Source organism: Ciconia boyciana, chromosome 7 (genome assembly GCF_034638445.1).
Source record: "Ciconia boyciana chromosome 7, ASM3463844v1, whole genome shotgun sequence".
Taxonomy (NCBI): domain Eukaryota; kingdom Metazoa; phylum Chordata; class Aves; order Ciconiiformes; family Ciconiidae; genus Ciconia; species Ciconia boyciana.
Genome location: NC_132940.1, coordinates 56,160,171 through 56,181,996, shown reverse-complemented (window position 1 = coordinate 56,181,996; position 21,826 = coordinate 56,160,171). Strand labels below are relative to the sequence as shown.

General features: G+C 41.1%; 1 protein-coding gene across 3 annotated transcripts in view; it reads right to left on the bottom strand.

Annotated features, from left to right (window-relative positions):
- Positions 1 to 21,826, bottom strand: part of DIS3L2 (DIS3 like 3'-5' exoribonuclease 2) — a 195,849-nt gene that overhangs the window by 145,206 nt on the left and 28,817 nt on the right. For all 3 annotated transcript variants that reach the window (XM_072868187.1, XM_072868189.1, XM_072868188.1), the window contains one exon: positions 20,981 to 21,082. In XM_072868187.1, coding sequence (XP_072724288.1) covers positions 20,981 to 21,082 — 102 coding nt within the window. The remainder of the gene's footprint in view (positions 1 to 20,980; positions 21,083 to 21,826) is intronic.

Genomic DNA, 21,826 nt, shown 5'->3' with positions numbered 1-21,826 from the left:
TTGATCGGGCTCCGAGTGCCAGTTCCCAGGGGTCTTAGCCCTGCGCATGTTTTGACACACTTTCAAAGCCCAGAATGGTACACCTGGGACAAAGCACACACTGTTCAGGAAGTGCACGGGGGCCAAGAAAAGCAATAGAAATTTCCACAGTTAACTTGCATTACTGGTTGCCAATAAGCCTCTTATTATGAAAACCCATAATTGGAAACTGTCATATTACAGAACAATTTATGGAAGTTTTCAGAGTATATATGCCCCAGTGGGAACTTCCTTTGACTGGTGTGTTCCGTCAGCCCAGGTCTGCTTATTTATTCACACAGTGGGAGAAGAGCATCAGGAACCTAAACAAGTCATTGCTGAAGTGTCACCGAGACTCCCACTCTAGAAGTGCTTCAAATAGTTCTTAGCTCCTTAGTCTTTCCAGTCATCCATCTTTATGGCTGCATTCAGTCAACAACTGGGCTGCCCTATCTTTATTTAATTTTATTTTCTGCAGAAACATTCTTGCATTTACATTGTGATCAGCTGCTCCTTTGAGAACACAGAAGGCAAAATGCAGCTGCTCTGGAGTGCATCCCACTATGCCTGCCTCAATCCTACCAAATGAGCTTGGCAAAATTAGACCCTACTCCTACAGGCTCTACCCTGTCACACCAGGGAAACTGGCACCTGCATTAATTCCTAAATCAGATTTCAATTGTATTAAAATACGGCTCCAACCAAGAACAACAGCCTCCTCCAATGCCAGCATGATACTATTAAAGTATATTGCCCAAAACCAGCCAGTGTTTCCTTTGCAGAGAGTCATGTTTTGGTCTGAAGGCAAAGGGATTTCATAATAGGTACTGGAGATGCATCCCAGGAAACTTAGAGACTTTTAGCAATAGAAGACTGGAAGTCCACTTTAATGCTACATTTTTTCATACAGGAGCCAGCAGGTACCATCTGCCAGAGTGGTTTCTCACTATGAGCAGCTCCATCCTCTAGGAAATGGGTTGAGACATCAACTGACCATCAGGTTAACTGTATTTTGGCATGCTGCACTGCTGCCAGTTCCAGTCATGCACATCAAGACCACTGTGAATTCAGTACCTTCCCCACCACCCTGGGATGGGCACCAAAAAGGCTCTGTGCTCAGGGGCAGAACAGGGACAGCCATGGCTGAAGAGGACCACCCACAGAGGAAAGGAATTGGAGGAGCTAATCCCTGCAAGCCTGGTAAATTGGGGAAAAGAAAATCAGATGATTCACTGGGGATAAAAGAAAACAGCTTCCTCTATTGTTGAGAGCTTTCTGTGTCCCTTAAAGTCATTTCTGAAGAGAAGACAAGCTGTGAGCCAAACATACTCCTTCGCACTTGATATCAGCAAATTCTGACTCTGGACAGCATCTCACTGCAACATAAAGCACCAAGTGCCTGTGGAGGAGAGGAGGGAGATGACAGCAGCACATTTTGCTCAAAGATTCCTGCAAATACACAGTCTGGGTTTTCAAGCGGGGAATGTTTCCCACCTGTGAGCTAAACATGCTACAAATCCATTTATTGGGCTTCCTGACTTAGAGACCGTTTCACTCAAATGCACAGAGGAGTCCTTGAATGCCTAGTTAGAAAGCACAGGTGGGACTGCCTTCATATTAAATCACTATTATAGCCAGGAAATCCCAGACTTCCATATCTATCTTAGACTCTCAACAGGTTCCTTACAAAGTGCATAAGGAAAGTAATCCTGCTCTCAATCATCCACAACTTTTGGTAAGTCATTCAAACCATCTTGCCTAGTTTGCACTACTTGACACTGTGCTAGGCAGATCTGCATACTCTGTCCTGAAGACGTTACAGCTGAATTTCACACAGCTAGCAAGGCAGAGTCCGACTGTGAAAAGAAGGCTGAAAATAGCAAAGCAGCTGTGGTAAAGTCACACACACAAATACCTGACAGTTTTCATAAATTAAGCATCTTGGGTTGCTCTGTTTCATGGGGATCAAAGCAAGAGCACATCAAACAAAAACACATTAAGGCAGCTGGGGAGGCAGGTGTCCCAGGAGAAAGTGAGGGGGGTATTTCTCCACTCAGAAAATGGGGATGATATTTGGTTTACATACAGATGTGAGGATTAATGTTTCCAAATACTTCACCTAGGTTCAAAGCATTATTTAACCCTTGGGGGCTTATCAGAAACACTAGCACACCAGTTAGCTTTCTATGAACGGAGGGAGGCTTTCTCTCTTCTTCCCGCCTAGGGACTAAGACTTAACCACACAGACCGAGTCCAGGGTTTCACAACTGTAGATCAGACTTTCACAGCAGGTACTCACATAAGTGAAAGGCTTACTGCTAATCACAGCAATTACTGAATTCCTATTCAAAGATTACCTGAGACATCATTCTGTTGTATCGCACTTGGGATTATCATTAAAACAGCAAAACAGAAGCAAAATCATGAATGACTCCATAGTTATAACCATAGCATAGCTACCTCTTCTTAAGTTTCAGGCACTTACTAATAAGAATTTTTGGCAATTTGGTTATCCATGCCTATCCAAAATTGGTTCATACCTTGGTCAAAGCATTTAAAACCAAAATTTCAACTAGTTTAGAACCAAATTATCTGATTCTGAAATGTTTGTTTAGGTAATTGTCTATTATAATAACAGAAAACTAAATTTTTAATATAAACTTCTTCACTGAACTCACCTCCAGCAGCAAAACTAGTTCACCAAGTTGTTCTGCATAAACACAGTTCTGCTATGACTTTTTCTTGTTATGTAGCTTCATCTATACACAAGCAACAGGAACAGTACCAAAGAACTAATCTCTTTCTAAAAGCAAGTCACAAACCTGACACAACAGAAGATATACTAGAAAAAAAGGCATAAGAACATGGTAACGGGTCTATCTCCAGGGAATTGATATGTCTTTCTCTTCCTGCTGGAAGGCAAGGAAATGCCCACTCAAGACAAGGTTCCACACACCACTATCTTTGACAAAATGCATCCTTCCCAGGGTTATTTATTTTCTAGTTGTGCTCAGTTGCGCTAGTCAGAACCAGGGACACACCAAACCAAGGCCTGTATCAAAACATACACAACATTGTTAACGCTCCACAGAACTTTTAGGAAGTTTTTATTAAAGACAAAACGTATTAACAGGAGGAAATAGATGAGAACAAGAAGGTAACACACAGATTGCCTCTGAAAGGAGCCCATCTTAATGGAAATTCAAGTAAACTCACTTGAGTTTGCATTTGCAACTAGGGGCCCAAGGTGTAGTAAAGACACTTTTTGAAACAGATGGGTGACGCTCAGCATTTTGCTGAGGACATGTATTGCTGCAGTGTTTTCTCTCCGTCTAGTGAAAACAATCAGTATCACCAGGTTTCCTCTTGAAATGGCAGCAGGGAAACGACTGCTGGCATTTGCGTCATATGGATCTGCTCACATTACTTAGTGACGAATCTTATTAAAAAACAAGCACCTCAAGCAAAATGTCTATAGCTCAGTTTGCTTGCATTTACCTTTAGCAACATGGTATGGCTTCATTAAATTTTGAAGCAGTGTTTATTAGAAGAGTAAAATGCATCAGCATCCTTCACCAGGCTTCTCAGCTTATTTTTATGACGTCAATATTCAGGTTGATTTAATCCAGCGAAAATATACATTGATTAAACATGGTCTCAGAGCATCTCCCGCAGCACTGAAAAATGCAGTAAATAGCAATGACATATTTTTATTTCTTTCCTTCAGAATAAGATTTACCATTACCATAAACAAGGTATATCTCACCTTTGCAACCAGCAATTTAAAAAGCCTCTCCCTGCAGTGAGCACTGGGAAGGACTGGCCACCACAGAGTTCCCTGCTTCTTGACACCAGGTACCCTCTGGTCTGTTTTTCCTGCCTGGCAATGGATGCTGTTTATCAAAAGCTTTTCCACAGAACGAATCAAAAGTTAAGCTCAATTGTTATAACTCAAGTTAAAAATTAATGCAGGGCAAGGGACTAACACTGGGGAGTTTCTGTTGTACTACTTCTCTACAAGCTGAGTACCACTAACAAGAGATTTCAGTGTATACTTCTCCTCTGTAACCTCAACTTACAAAGCAGTCCAGGTTTTCCTTCCTTCTCTCAAAATTCATTAAAAAGCCTTATTCGAGCTGAGATTTTGTATACAAGTTTTCTGCCAAGAACAAATTTTTACAACTGAGTTTTAAGCTCCTTTAAAAAAAATCCAGAAATTTATAATGGAAATACTGACAGTGCCCATAATCACAAGTACAGAAACATTATTGCGATAGGTAGTTTGTATCCCATCCAAAAAGAAAAGAAAAGTTGGTCTCTCAACCAAATTCCACGTTCGTTCTGTAACAATGGCCAGTTATGAGATCAGTAAAAACAGGTGCAAACAAAAAATACTGAAGATTTAAACACTGATGATGGCAACATAAAGCCATCACCTTGGTCATTAAACTCTGATTGTGCAAGATTTTTTTTTTTAGAAAGTCTTGAATTACTTTGTAATTCATTTCTCCTGGGCAAACTCTTCTCTTAGTGGTCATCACAGGCTAACTTGGCAAATCTTTGAATCATGCTTCCAAATCCTAATAGGTTGGCCATTCCCAGAAATTATTAATATACTGATTTATATTCAGTTTTGTCAATTTTATCTCTTGGCTCAGTCTGATGAAGCCCACCACTATACGTGTGCAGCTCAGACAGTCACACAAAAGCCAGCTATTCCCTGCTGACAGACTAATGCTCTGCCCTACGACTTGCCAGGAGTTCTCCCCTCTGCCCCAGGATAAACTTCGTGTTCCAGTAAGAAATGGATGGCTGCACACTGTAACAAACTGGATCTCGCAGGCTATGCCGAAGCAGTGATGAGCTACCTGCAACATCGCCTGGAAGAGTTACACATCAAACAGAAAGAATCAGTGTCCACCTGTAGCAATATATTCCTCTTAATATTCTGAACACGCTTCCAATTCTCTTAACAAATATGCAGTAAACACCGTAACGCAAAGTAGAAATACAAGAAAAATTATGTGCTTGGTTGTGTTAAAGAGGTACAAAGCCGAGATGCTAATGGGCCACGTGGGGAAGCACCACAGCGTCAAGTGTTAACCCCATTCAACACTCTTGCAAAATGAATCTGAGAATGGCAAAATTCAGAAGTACAGCTCAAAAACATGTGACTGTGAACTAGCCTTGACACCTGCTTATGTCATTAATAAAATATTGAATATATGAAGAACCCTGGGTCTCCAAAAGTGCCTTAACCAGTGCTGAAACGTGTTAGTCATCCAACAAGAACTCTCACTTCAACGTTGGAAATTACAGAACAAGGAAATCAAATCAAACCTTTACAAAGTAGCCAGCTCAAACGCTAAGTCTGGACTGTGCTACCTGCAAACATTCATTATTAAAAATTACAGACTGCTAGTCCTTTTTACCAGAAAGGAAGGGAGTATCTCTCCCTTGCAGTACATTGTGTACAATTATTGGATCTGATGGGGCTTTCAATACACTCATTGAACAAGCCCAGTAAATTCACAGCTGTTTCATACAGATCTGCTGAACTCAAAGTAATCCTCACTTGTTCAATCTTCCCCTCTGGGTAAAAGTAAGTATGGGATGACATTTAACAATTTTCCTTACCTGGAAGAAGTTATTTCAAGAATATCTACAAAGGTAAACAGTAGTACATACAGTAAATGTGTTAATGATAAATTGTTTAAGCAACTTGACAAAAGAAAAAAGGCAAATTTGCACTCAGCAAAAAGGCAGGCTATTCCAGAAAACTGAGAAGAAAGTAAATTTGTGTTCATTACAATTATTTATGTATCATTTAATTAAGCTGTTTCCATAATAACTTCTGTCATGTAACTTAAGAGGTCTTGAGAAGTATATTTTTGAAACTCCACAAGTGACAGGACTAAATCTCAGCTCCACTTCATCACAGGGAAGTTTGGAAAGCAGCCTCTGGAAACAGTACTGCTGCTCTGCAACTCACCAACGGAGTGTATGTTTATCTTGTAAAAAAAGAAAAAGTTAGCCCTTTCATATACACACACTTTTAAGATAACAGGATTTTCTTCACAGCTTCAAGTTAGGCACTGAAGTACTTTGTTATGATTAGTTTTATCACATTGAATCCAAATGCTCTGGATTATTAATCAACTCTTCTGACAGGTCTCCAATAATGAAACGCGCCATGCAGCTAACAATGACTCACCATTCATCTTAAGCTGATAAAACAGAAAAGGAAGACAGGCAAGTTCTCAGATCCTACCCAGGCAGCCCACAGCTTTAGGAAACCCCTTCCATTTGCTTTCTCTCCAGCAAAACCAGTGTATTTGTTGACTTTGACGTGGCAAACTTCCCACTTGCCTACTCCCATTCTACCCATAGATGACAGCTACCACATCAAAGACTATTAGTACCCAAAGCATCTACGTTGTCTCGAGAGCTGAGGACTGAATAGCAAGTTAATGCCCTCTCAAATAAAACATTGTCATCCACTTCCTTTTTGCTTAATACCTCCTTAAATTCTCTGCCTTGTTTTGAAATGTCTGTTCACCCTTCAAGCTAATTTACTGTTTTACCACATGCCATGCTACGCCTATGCCATAACACCATTATCAGAAGAAGAAACCACTTCACACAGCAGTTTGTTCTCGGGCTGCTGGGGATCCAAACTCAAATACCATGTCTCCATTTGGGACCCAAAGTCACCACTTCCACCTCCACAGTTTGGCTATGCTGGGCCCTGGCACTGGCGGATGAAGGATGCATAGAAAGAAAGTGAAGGAGGTAACATAAGGGTAGAGATTGCCCATGTGAAGCGTTGAAGCGTGCACACACTCTCCCACCTCAGTCTACCCATTCTCACCCACAGACTACTGAATAAAGTACTTTATAACCCCTAGCCCCCCAATTATACAGCACTGGGAGAAGTCAAATGACACCAGGAGGCTGCACATTAGGCACTGGGAGTAACTGCAGTTCTTGCTTAAGCAATTATAACAATGTGGGGAATACTTGCTCCATACCCTGCAACACCCCCCTGCACACACGCACTGCTCGGTGGCATCAGCAGCTCCACAGGCACTCTGCTGGGGCAGCACCCCCCAGAAACCCCTTCACTGCCCTTTTCTGAAATTAAAGCTTTTTCTGCATGTTGCAGATGATTAAATGGCTTTTACAGTCCCTGATCCAAAACAAATTAAAAGGGGTACAAGTCCAAAAACATCTGGTGATAAGCGTTTGTTCACAGTGAAACAATTAAACGGAAGGAATTGTCTTGTTAAACATACAAAAGGTTATCGATAGCCTACCAGTTCACACCATGTCTTCCAGCTCCAGGGAGGGACTGGTTCCCACTCCATAACAATGCACCTGTGCTGCCAGCCATGAGCAGGCACGGCCAGTCACCTCCACCAAAGGCATCCTTCCCCTAAGGAGCACATTCAAACCAACTGAGAAAGGCTTCTGAAGAACAAAGGCTATCTGCAATGCAAACTTGACTTCAAACCAAGTACATGATCAAACCTGCTTCCTTGTAAAATCTTAATAGGACTCCACCATAATTAAACAAAGCAAATTATTCAATTCTTAACTAATAATTTTCTTTCTAATCTGACCACATTGTAAAGTTGTCTTAAAACCTCCCAGAAGTTATTTTACTGCATTACGCACAGTCCTACGAGTACAATTAAAATGTTCTACCCAAGCTCTACAATATGAATTGTTTTCATAATTTCTTTGCCCAGCAAAGTTTTCATAATTGCTTTCTGTGCCCAGCACAGTCCATACACCCCCAATTTATCAAACCCCTACTCTAGGCTAGTTAAAAATAAAGCCAATACTTCAAAAAATGGATGAAAACCAGTTTCACTCCTCACACCATTCAACTGTATGCTCTTATTTTATCCTCTCACCGTGACTTTATGAGCTGCTCCCACCAAATTCCACTTCAAATGACACTGAAGAAAGCTATGAATTTGTAATTGAAAGATGCAACTGAAACATTTAATAGCTTTGAAACTGGCAATGATATAAAACAATGAGCCAGGATCAGCAAGCTCTAAAAGCACCGAGACCTGATCTAAAAGAAAAACAGAAAGTTGCTATGGTGCCTTGAAATTAGGGGTCAAGGGAAATTAATACACAAATCAGTCTCACTATAGACACAATTCTCACCTGTATAAATATTTCGCAGCAAGTCATATAAAACATATGGATAGTGCAAGAGAGGTACAGTGAAACAAGCATGCTACGGCCCCCCAATACAAAAAGCAGTCTGTCTTATTTTTCTTTAATTATAAAACACAAAACTTTTAGAAGTATAAGTTACTCCAGCATATTAGCTCGAAGCCTTGCAAGCTACAATTCATGTAACTATGCATTACTTGGGAATTTAAACCGCTCTTGTTCCTTTCGAACAGTCAAAAATTGCCACACAAATACCAATGTACTCTTGACCTCCACAGGGAGCGGCTCATTCCTGTCTAACATGCCAACAACCGCTTAAGATGAAGTTTCCCCATCGCTGGCCTAACATGCTCGTCTATCATATCAAAACTGTCACATGCACTTGTACGATTCACTAGACTCTAAAGGTATTCACTTCTAATGAATATTAGCTTTTCCAAAGCAACCCCCAAAAGTTTAAACACATCCTAAAGACTCTGGGTCTTTCCTTTTTTTATTCCGCTCGTAGACAAGTGGAAGCACACATGTCACGTTTTCATCCTGGAGTCATCAGCTGCAAAGCTTCATCCTAAGAGAAAATTCTTCAGATAAGTCCTTCCACAGGTACAACAACATGAAATGAAACCATTTCAACACACAGCGTTTTACTTTAATTTGAGAAGAATCACTGAATAGACTTACCACATTTTGTCCATAAAACACCGACTTCAAAACAAACCTCTAAAGTCAGTTTTCTGCCCAGAACAAGTTTCACTGTAGACTTACACTCAATTCTCTAAGCTTGTAACAAAGAAAGGTTGACTAGCCTCAACTTTAACTATAGTGTTTACACAAGTATAGATATCCTGAAATGTGTAATGTATTAAGGCACAATTTAAACCTTCTTCAGTGAAAATTTTAAAAAATCATCCTTGTCTGTCTGTATTCCCTGTCATTTATCAAAGACACATGAACTGGGCTTTTCTGTTCTAAACTCACTCATTTATTCTGTATTTACCTCTGCACAGTGAGACTATTAGGAAGACTGTGCTGGAAAAATCTCACAGGTTTTGGGTAAAATTTTTTCACAACCATGTATCAAAGATAACTAATGCGGGGGGGGGGGCTTTTTATTTTTATTGTGCAGAAAACGTTACGTATAGCTGGTAAAAAAATAAAGCAAGCTTCCCCCAGTATATCTTGGGAAAGAGCAGAGGTTTTGCCAAGCCCGCATTATTTTTCATTTCAGAGCTGAGGGGATGCAATGCAGGCAGGAAGATATTTATCCTGATGCTGTTCTGACTAACCCTGGAAAATAGAGACTTGAAAAACTTTAAAAGATGGCAGCAACTAATAAAGCAGCACCTGTGGCAAATTTAAAATTCGGTGTTCACGTTTTCATCACTTTTTTATATCATAATCCTATAATGTATAGCACACCCAGCCATGCACTCAGCTGGAAAAACACTACACAAAAATGGTCGACCCAGTTTAAACAAAGAGCATTTCCTTGGGTTTCTTGCTAGCCAGGACATAGGAACCATGCTATACACCTCCTCACATCTGCAAAGGGGAAGAGATTTTCTTTAATAGACACGAGGGCACAGAGCAGCTGATTAGAAGCAAGTATTTCCTCTCATCCTGTTCCCTCACCTCACCCAGGTGACATGGATCAACCTGTGCAACCAGCTACTTTTACATATGAAGTTAAGGCTGAGGCAAGGTGCAGGGCATGGCATTCAGGCCACGAGAGGGGTAGGAGAGACCATGCCCAGCCTGCTGAGCAGCAGAGGTGTTGAGGCAAGTCGATGAAGACAAAAGGATCTGGGAGTGAAATATCCGAAGGAAGAGTATTTAACAAATACTTAGTGCTTTCTAAAGTAAACGATCCTTAGCTGGTGAAACCACAATGTTTAATCAGAGAGGGTGATAGGCAAGTGTTGGGAGCTCTGTTTCCTAATACCACAAAAGCCCTGCACAAAGAGTTATGTATATTTTGTTGTCTGTCATTTTGTACAGTGCCCTTCCCTCAAGCACTGGTCCTCAGAATGCATTATACATTGTTAGAGGAGATTAGTTTAACTGCAGATTTTTTAAAAATTTTTTTCTTTCATTCACAAAGCACTTAACAGAAATCAGTTCCTGGGGAACTGGAGCTCTGAAGCACAGTCTAAGTTTATTTATGATCCTAGGAACTAATTGCTCAAAGACAAGCCTCAGGCCCCAGGACCATCCCCACATCACTGAAGTTGGCTGCTGCACTGATGTGCCACTCATCCCCAAGAAACCAGTGTTGTTAACTTGCTTAAGTGGCTTTGCTGGTGCAGGAGGGCGGACAGCTGAATAACTGACCACTGGATAATGCTGACTCCTTCAGAGACAAAAAGACAATGGAGAAAAAAAAAAAAAATCAATTTTGACATGTGGTAGTAGTTTTGTTAGCAAAAGTCTGCCCAAGGTCTCAGTCAGCTCATAGGAAATTACTCTATAGATGGAGACACTGCCCTGACAAGGCCAGCCTTCCCCTCCCAGCCTTTCCTTTATTTGACAGTGACGGCTGCCACCACACCTAGTCTTTGGGCTCCGTTATATCTTAGCCACTGATAGGAGTCACCCCATGGGAAAGTAGGATGGTGGGACTAAAATGATGTCAGGTACCATGAAGAACATTTTCCTTTTTTTCCTTTACAAACTTTTGAACCTTACAAGAGGGGAGCCATCCGCTTCTATGCTTTTTTTTTTTTCCCTACAAACAAATTTTAACAATGCATATCCTGCCAGGAAACGTTACCATGCATTAGTGATAAAGCGTTACACAAAAAGGTAAATTAAGTTTCCAAGATGCGAATCTGAGCTGATAAACATATTACATCCACAGTTCAACAACTGTGCAGAGAAGAAAAAAGAATAAACCATTTTAGAGAAAGCTTCAAGAATATGGGGGAAAAAAACAGGAAGAGTAGATAAAGTAATGCCATGCTGTCAAAACACTGCTCTGACTATGCATGAAGCACAGCTACCGAACTAAATCAGATTAAACTAATGGCTACCCATTAACCTTGGGTATGTCTACATGGTACAACACAGACCTGAAGAGGGGAGCTCAAGCACCAGATGGCTTGCCAACACAGCACTCACCCATGGCATTAGACTCCCTGCTCAGCTAGATAAATAAACTAGAGCCAGACGAGCCATTTATTCTCACCCAGGGGCAGCAGTGGTGGTGATGCTGTGCAGCTCTTCAGTACGAGAGGCAGCGACTCTACTCCCGCTGGGTGATGCAGCCGGGCGCAGTCACCAGAGAGGATCGCTGGTACGTTCCCTCTGGGTACTGCTCTAATACAGAGATACTGAAAGAAATTAGCAGGGAGGCCATACGCTCCTCTCTAACGCCAGCAAGCCAATTAGACATTTAAGGGACAACTGTGAGACACATGCAGAAAGGCATTCGCAAAGCTCCAAAGTTGCCAGGCTGCTTTGTCAAGAGCATGAGCCTAAAAGTCAGGGTACTTGGTTAGAAAGAGACTGGGCTGAAATGGGCAGTGAGCCGTTCCCAAGGCAATCAGGCTGTGCAGGACATGGGTCCCACAGCATCGTCGGACACAGCAGGGCTCTGCCCAGATTTGTGGATGGGACCCTCTAGAGAGGATGCTTGTCACTGGACAAGCTCTCATCCTCAGGCCGAAGGGAGAAGAGCTACAAGTCCAAACCTAAGCCAGACCATCAGAGCAGTTGTAGTTACTATAAGGGGCTACAGCTCCAGACCTAGTCTGCACAGAAAATAAAAAAGTCAGGCAATCTGACATCAAAAGGGATGGTAAAACCCTGGAGGAAATTCACTTTACAGGAAAAAAAATCAAGGAGGGCATAGAGGTGGGTTACACAGCTACTGTACTAAAGGCTTTTACCAGAACTCCCCACCCCGCTCCCCTGAACAGTCATTAGGTCAGGAAGAAAGAGAAGCTGCTGAGATAACCTTCCCACTCCTTGGGACTTTCCCCAGGCAGCAGCAACCTGGCAAACACGATGCCACACAGGATTTAGAGACTACAGGAAAAGAGATGCCAATTTCTATAGAGCTTACAAATAAAAGCGGCCAACGGTCATTCCAACAAACAAGCAAAAAGCAAGGAGAACAAGAACAGAAGGATGTCCTGGCAGCTAGCTAATTAGCAAAAGCATTATAGTCAGGACTTCCAAGCACCAACAAGAACTAAGCAGGATATACACCTTTATGCAGGACTTTTTTCAGACAGAACAGAGAATGATGTCTGGGGAATTCTTCGCCAGTCACTTTTTGCAACCAAAATACACAAGTGCTAATTAGATCATGCCAAGTCTTCATTTTCACACTTCCAAGGCTGCTCAATTAAAAGTATGTGTTTTGGCACTGCTCTCTATTTTAAAATAATTTAGACAAAGCTAAAAACAAAGAAATGCTTCAGCCCCAGGAGATGATACAGCTGAAGATGGATGAATCATTAGCATACTGGAAACCTAAAAGACTCATAAGACACATAGACAGACCTACTTTCATGAAACAGTTATTGCCTAATGTGACAGAACACAGAAAAAAAAATAAACCAATAGAAACAGTGAGAAATCAAGGAAACATATAAAAGTGACTGCCTTTTTCAGCAGAGTTAGTAGATCAGCAGTCTGTCCTGCAGTATTTTCCTATAGTCATTACCAACACTTTTTTAAAAGCCTCCAGGTAGTTAAGGTTGGGACAAAAACTGGAAAGTGCAGAGTCTGGGACCTTCAAAAACCCACATCAGTTGTCTTATCAGTGAGAACATCCTGAGAAATGATGTCAAGTACACAACTACTGAAGCAGTGAGGAATTTGTTGGAAAAGATAATCAGGAGGAATTTTAATTTATCTTTCAGTGTTTTGAGTGGCACCTCTTAAACAAGAAACTTGATTGAAAGCATCACTTGCAATTCTTCAAGATGTTGTAGAAAGAGATGCTGCCACAGTTACAGGTTCCTGGGCATTGACTTGTATGTTAATTGGGTGAAGGATAATAGCAAGTCGCAAGCAAGTAAGACTTCCTATGTCAGCAGTGTTAAGAAAACTGCGATTGATGCATATAAATCACTGGCCACCTTCCACTGTGTGACAGTGCACCAAAAATAGACTCATTCCCAGTTCTTGTGATGTGCCTAGCAGTTAGGACATTAGCTTCAGAAATCCGAGGAGAAGGGAATCCCCTCATAGCAAATAATGTTCCAAAGCTAGGACAGCAGGGAGTGAGAGGCCAGGAGATCTCAACCTGGCTACACTTTGCCTCATCTGGAGGAAGACACAGGAACAGCGTTTGGGAGAAGGCACAACCATCCCAGCCCTTTGAAGTTAGCGGCACGCTGATTCAAAACCTAACTATTAGACTTCAGACACCTTTATCTTAGATAGTTACAAATTACCTTGTGCCGACAACAAATTTAAGGCATCCCTTCCCTGATGACAAATATCTTCCTTATCTCCAAGAACCACGTGGTTATAAATGAGGTCCCACATCTTGCCCTAAAGAACCTGCTGTAGAAAAATCCCTGTCACTCCTCCAGCTGCTGCAATTCTTTATTTACATAAATCACCTCTATTTTAGATTCCTTGTCGCTCTGATTTACCGCTTTAAGAAAAATAAACATGAATTAAGGAAATAAGCGAAAAGAGTTAATAAGCCAACCTTAGTAGCTTTGACCACATGTAAATACTGCAGCCAATTGTTGTTTCTCTGCCAGCCGATGACAAGAACAAACATGCAAATAGATATGTAGTACTTTTCCGTTTCTTCAGAACTTAGGATATGATCCAAAACCACCTTGCCTAGGGACTGTAAAGATTAACAGCTTTTTAGTGTCATAGTAGCTCTTCGTTTCTCCAGCTATCAAGCTAAATTAGGGGTATGATCTCCTTAAAAAAACAGAGTATAACATTCACTGTACAAATTTTAGGCCAGATGGGACTTTTATCATCAGTACACTTTATTTAAACATTCCTAATTACATGGATCTGAAAGAAACCCAGACTATTGAAAATCTGGACAGTCTTTCAAGAAAGCGTTTATAAAAAGTTAAGTGAGTTTAATGTGCATGACATTCCAAAAACCAATCCCATCACAACAACAGGTATCCTGACTCTCTCTTATAAGGTGTGGGCTCCAAATACTCATGTGATATCATCAAATAAGTGTCCAAACTGGCATAACCCAAACAGTTCTAAGAAATACTAATTCCACAGGAACCAAGAACTAAGAAAAGTCCAAAATGATAGTGGTTATATAAGAGATTGGATTAAAGATAATCTACTGTGATGTGTGCATATTTACAGAAGACTTGGAAGAGTAGAGAACAATCACTTGAAGAAAAGTTAGTTGTTAAAGGAAACAATTTGCTGTACTAGATTATATTCATGTGACCAAGGAAAAAAGTGAGCAGGAACAGAGATCAGGTATTAAATGTTGGCTTGACTCCTATTGTAAAGTAAGATCAGATGCCCCCAAGAGCGCTTCCTTCCATTCAAGCTGAAGCTCTTCTAGCAACACGCACTGAAATTTAGTGGTATCTCACACAGCCTGAAGTCACCCCCATCACAAGGGACTTATCTGCCATTATTCCACTAGGGATATAACAACTGACCACATCCGAGATGAATGATTATTTAATGCTTGACTGTTCACCTAAGGGTAACATTTTTATCTTATTCTGCATCTGTGCAGCCAAACCACATCTGCAATGTAATTCTGCACGGGTAGGACAGGATGCAGGCAGTCAATAAAAAGAAGTTTGCCTTCCTACCTAACAAAACAATTTGCCTTTTAATATCACTCTTACCCAGCACAGAAGGAGGAAGAATAAAAAGGACATTAGATTGTTCAAAAACTCTGTACCTTTCTTGTGATTTTATTATTTGGGATCCTGGTTTTGGCTTTCCCATCAGAGACACAGAGGCAGGTATTGACAGGAAAGTTCCTTCTCAGGAAGGTAAGGTTGCTTGCAACATCCAAAACACTGGTATTTCTACCTCCTTGTTTTACACATCCGGGGGAGGCAAGGGCTGAACGCAGCACTCGGTCACGGCAATTTCACACAGCCCAGATCATTATAGTAATTTTATCATTATATACCATAAAAAGCATGCCAGGTCTTGCTATTAAAACTCACTGTGTTAAGACGTCGGTTGATTCACTTCAAGTGATATTTGATTAACAAAATGTGAAAACAACATCTGCAAGAAGAGCAAATTTACTGCCACATATGCCTTGGTGAGAAACACTTCCTATTTTCTCAGCTTTTTTGCTGTCAATCTCCTGTATTGCTATTCCATACCCAGCCAGTTTGGAGCTAAGCAAAGCCTGGAAAGAGCCATGCCAGCTCACAGCGAAGGTCCATCAGGTCCAGCAGTGTGGAACAACATGTGGCCATCCAGAGAATGGCACAGTCAGAAAGTAAGCATGTAATGAAGCTTCTCCAGATTCCACCAATTTGTGGTTTGGGGATTTTCTGAGATGGGGAGGGGTACGCATGCACTTGTGTGCGACCATCAACTTACAGCCTTCACTGTAAAGCCTACAGCAAAACAAATAAAAAACCCCAACTACCCTTCCTCCCTACACCATCCATCAACCTTGCAGATTTGCTAGAGCTCTGCTTTTCTGGACATCTTCCTAGCTGGCCTCTTAGGCTTCCCACTCTACTCCTGGATGTCATGAATTACACTTGAACATTTTTAGCGTGCCAGAACACTTACTATTTCAATAATGACTTCTCCAGAACTTTTTTTTATTATTATGGATGTAATGTTTCCAAACAACATTCTTGATTGTTAGACTCAAACAGTATTGCTGTGATAACCCTCTAAGAACCCCATCTCCTCCTGAGTTACTGTTATCCTTACATTAGCTGGGAGATTTTGAGAAGAAACTGACTCTCAGAAGAATTTGGTTGAAATGAATCATTATTCACCAGGGCAAATCCAAAGCTAGCATCCCCTCTGGACAACTAATGGTTCATAGGTTTTCATCCACAGTTGGAGGCAGGGACTTGCCAGGATACGTAGCTCTGTTCAAACTATACATGGTGATATTTGCGATGTCTGCTTGAATCAAATTGTTCCTTCTCTGCCTTTGTTCGTAATTATGCCAACAACAGCCACAGCTGGGAAAAGTGAATTGTAGTTTATGTCTTCTGTACAGAAAGTGTTTAAATATTTATCTCTGATGTATGGCTTTAGAAGAGGCAGGTCTAAGATCTCCTGCTGCACTGTATTGTATCTGACACCTCAGTGTTGAACAGAACATGTGCTTTCATGAGCTATAAAGAATTACTATTTCTATCACTTTCGGATACTTCATGACTAATATGCTGGACCCATTATCCTATTATCCAGCAACACACACTGTACGTAAATGAACAGTTCTACATCCTTGGCCTTGGAGACCTTCTGACAAGATCAAAAGAACCAACTGAAAAATAGTGCAAAGGAGCACTTTAAGCTGAGGAGGAAACGATTCATGAAACAACAACAATAACAAAAGATACCACTTGCAGGCACCGATTTCTGAGAAACTGGCAGGTTAATCTGTCATTATTTTATGTACATATATAGTATACGTTGTTATTGTTTTAATATACCACTGCTGCAAGCAGATGCAGAACTGGAGATCTCTCCTGCATATTGTAGCAAGCAATAGCGGGTTGGACCCCAAAATTCCTTTCAAGCAGTTTTGAGCAGCAAAAAGTCCTCGTCTATTTTCAGACTAAGACTCTAAAATTTCAGCCATAGCATGCAATGCGTGAGACGGTTGTCATGAAAAACATTCCACATTATAAACTACTACGCTAAAAGCACAAGAGATTGGGCCAGGAATCCAAGCCCCAAGTGATATCAAATGACTTATTATGCTATTTCCTTCCACCAAAGAAATTACATCTTGCAAGAAAAACCAAAACAGATATCTGAAATTAAACAAATTCTGTCTGGCAATTAAGCAGACGGTAAAAGAGCAAAAAGAGGCTGTAAGGAAAGATGGGTTAGGTTTACCCTTTATACTGACATGCTGCTTCCCTCCTTGATGAGCCTGAGAAATATTGCTGTAATCATCATATCGACAGTTTTTTGCCTTCCAGTAATTATGCCACTGTATAATTGAAGCTCCTGAAACTGATGTAAGCACAACTCCATAAAATATAAGAACCAGGGGTGGAAGTTAAAGTAGTAAAAATCAGTCAAGAAATAAAGCACCATTTTTCTTCTTTATCAGAATAATTGACAAGGACTGAGGTAAATCCTCTGTCACTGGCTATCTTTTATTGTGATGTTCTTCCAGAAGATAAAGGCACAGATTCAGGGAAGCCCTACAGCTTGAAGTAAGAAGGGGACTGTCTAGCTAACTGCAATGATACTCTGACTTCATTTGCTAAGAGTAGGTTAAGTACCTGGAAAAACAGTCTAAGTCAAATACCTTACTTTGCAAAAGCTAAATATTTGAAAGTTACCATAGCACCTCAATATTCCCAAGATGTAACACAAGAGGACAGGAGAGGAACTTCTGAAATACAGCCTCCAAATGCAGTCACCGCAACGCATGCCACTCGACCCTGGCAGGAAGCCGATGGCCACCTTCTTCAGGAGCGCAAGATAACAAATTTCAGGGACAAAATGTCTCTCCCTCAAGCCGGTGGTGCCACAATGAAATTGTTGGCTCTTGATCAGAACTAATAGTAAGCACAGAAATATGAACTGACAAACTGATCATCACTGAACAGCAAGCAACTCTCCCAGAGGATGTAGGAACAAACAGAGCTTTAAGACGAGACAGAATAAGCACAGGGAGGACCACGGTAGCTCATCCAAGCACTTGATGCACATGCTGGGAAGGACATGATGTTGAGAAATTCAAGCCTGATAAATTTCCCACCACTGAGCCAGGAAGTGGAGGGCTGGAGGAAGAAAATATTGCTGTCCCTCTCAAGAAGGTATTACATAAAGTATAACCACGCATCTAGAGTATTTCACCATTCCCCTACATTTCACTGTGGCATTTATACCTGTGTGTAAGGTGTCAGCATTACAGGCTCAGCAGAACACAGTATATCCCTGGAGAAACTGTTCTCAAGCCGGCGTTTTTTCTCTCACAGGCACTTGACCTGCAAAGAGTGACTCATTGGGTAAGGGCAGCTCCTAACTTTCTCAACTCTTCAAGCCCATAGTTTTATGAGTCACAGGTTTTCCCCCTTTCTCCCATTTACATACATACATTGAACCGAGGTTCCAGCTAAGTCAAGTCCTGCCATTAGTGGGATGCAGCATTACACTGTGACTTTGCACAAAGAGGTCCATGGCAGGAATCACCTGCACTAGCAACAGGAAGATCTTCTCCCAGAGCACTCAGAGGCCATCCAGGGTTCTTGAAACTCAGAAGGCACAGACCCACCATGCTGCTGTAACAGCAACCTTATCTTGTGCAAGACACTGGTTTACCAGCCAAAAACCCAGCTCAGTTCTCAGTGGAGCACAGACTAATGGGTTGGGAATAGCGAACCATAAAAATGATCAGCACGCACATCTCAATCCTAACAAACCAATATGTACAGAGCCTGTAAAGTCTCCTCTGAGAGCATCAGTTATACCATACATCTGATTTACATTTTTCAAGGAAATAATTGAAGCTGTTCAGCTTGTTCCAAAGGCCCAACAAGAAGGAGAAAACCCTCAAGACACCTATGTGGCAGCTTTGCAGCAGCATGAGACTAAACAAATGGAAAAACCTAAAATAGGTTGTGACAGTTAATCATTAATCAGTATGAATTACTTGGCAGAATGCAGTATCTTTCAGTGCAACTTAGTGGCACCTTTCCCAAAGAACTAATACAAACATGAGCACATAGCAAGAGATTCAGTGAGCAGGGGAAAAGGGATGTCATCGCCGATTAAGTTGCTGATGGCAAGAAACAAAAAATGAGACTGCATAGGGCAGCACCTGTGTGGCTGAAAAACATGACTGGCATGTTCCAGCTACTTCATTTGGCAAGGTTAAATTCACCACGGAAGAATCATAATCATACTACAAAACACTGAAGTCTTCTGAATTGCCTCCTTGCAGTCAAACACCACTTCTCCACCAGTTCTATTTATTCCAGCATTTGCCCAGGACGGGGAGAATATTCTGAACCCTTCCTCTAGTATTCATAAAAGAACATTACTGTTGAACATATGAAGGTATGAGGATATAAGAGAGAGAGAGAGAAAGAGGCGTTATCTTTGTTTAGAGACAGATATAAATGGAAAACTGCAGACAAAGCTTCCAGCTCAGGCAACCTCTATCAAGCCTACAAAGAAGCCCTTGTGCTGGCAGGTTCTGGCAAAGTATCTAAGCACCCAAACTACTCCATTTTCCAACTATATGAAACGGTCTAATACAAAAGATAATTTATGTATATGGATTTGGTGATCCAAACATAGAGTAATCATCACAGCTTTAGTGAACTCTGATTTGGACTCTTGAATAGCTATCAAAAAAATTTTGCTTTGACCCTCAAAATTGGTTTTCAGAGGTTACATAGCAGCAGAACTCTTTCCCATATTTGTATATGGATATACCTGTAATATCTTAGATCCCACTTATGATTGCCTTTTGCATAAGGTAGTTCTGCATTTACATGTGTCAATACAGGTCATTTACTCATTTTATGCACACTTAAAAGGAAGAGACAAGTTCCAATATGTTTCAAACCATCATTTCCATTGCTATTAGATTTAAACAGAGAAGGTAGAAAGTTCAACAAATGACCAGACTGAAGACCTTGCACTTGCAAGCCTAAAAACACATGACCTCAAACAAAGACGGGCAGAGAAGGCAGCTAGAATGAGTAAAAAGCACCAGGCCAAAGTAGTTCAGACCAGTCCCCACCCAGCTGGAATCGCCCTCACTATTACTTTTGTCCAAAAGATATACAGTAGTCTTTACATTCTCAAGAAGAGTTCAAAAACCATGTTTGGAAAACAATTTGTGGCAGTTCTGTCATGCTTATGTGTGAAAACCCATGTTAAAATTGCTAACTGTAGGTTACATCTCCCTGCAACTAGAGAAAAGGAGTAGAACTTTACTTGCATAGCGGTGTTAAAAGATAAACCTGCAAACAAAATAAAATTATCCAGATGTTTGAAAGGACTTTGAGTTTGATCAGTGAAAGAAAAAAAACCCAGAGAGAGTGATCTTAGTGAAATTCCCAGACATGAAAACGAAAAATGGATTGTCCCACATTTGCATTGCTCCAATCATTTCACACATTCTTCATTCATGTAAAGAAGGGTATTACCACAAAATCTGGAGCTATGACAAGATAAGCTTTCCATGGACTGAGGACCCATAAATTAGAGAGAGTTAATCATTACTAAAGCTTTGTGAACAGCACTTGTCAAATACATGAGCAATTGCAAACACCTACACAGAGCTTTCCAATGCCACAGCATGAAGACAGCTAAATAACAAGATATCAAAAGTCACCTCTGACAACCGTACTTTGAACCAGCCTTGTCATCAGACTTCTCCACACAGTGATTAAGAAGGCCATTCCATGCAAAGAGTGAGGTTTCAACACTTTAGGTATCACTTCTTCCAAACGCTGTAATGGATAAAGTGTTCTAATCTACAGCAGCATAAACCACAATTTAGCTAATGTGATTTGTAGGAAACTCTCTATTCTCTGTCTCAGGCCCTAAGTTTAGTGAAGAAAACAGTAATAAGCTCTTTCTGTCAAATCACAGAAAAATATACTGAACTGACCTTCCATTGCTCCTTGGGAAGCAGTTTCACTACCACGATGTCACCATTCAGGGCTCTGTTGCGAGCAACCACTCCGTCAATAAAGATATCACGAGTCCCATCCTAATCAAAGAGGAAGAAAAATAAATGCCAGACCAAAACATATTAAACTAAAGTTATTATGAGGTTTAAAACAGTCATCAAAAAAGACACACACCCTGCTGAGACAAACATCCTGCAGTTGCGCACAGAAATGAAATGCATTCACCATATGCCCTTCAACATGCAATATCTTTCAGCAAATAAGCCCCTTTGTATGTATGTGCCAGCACAGTAGTTCCACACTATTTATTCCAAGACACAGCCAAGCCCTCAAGATGTATTGTCTGCAAGCTCTGCTCAGTTCCTCTACAGTTACTCTTGGGAATGGGCAGAGAGTTTTCTGCAGTCACAGCTCTTCACACATTAAGTTCCCAACTCAAGCACTCAAAGCTATTGTTCAGAACATGTTTACAAGACAGTCTCTGCAAAGTGCCCCGTGCAGAGCTGCCTGCTGCTCTCCTGGTGAGATGGGAAAGCAGGGACACGCAGCTCCGGGATCAGCAGGTCAGTCTGTGAAGGTGGCCTGTAGCGTGGCTGGGGATGCAGTCTTTTTTTTTAAATGAGTTAACACCATATAGTCCCCATTTGGCACAACTGATGTTAGAAGACATTCCAAAAAATGATGACTACAGATGCCAACTGCAAGCCAGAAGACCTTTTACTGTAACAGACATGTTAGGACACCTCTCAATAGTCTGGGTTAACTTGCTTGCACAAGAGCCTCTATTAATTGTAAGCACTATGTAAGCACTTATCCACCCCAGA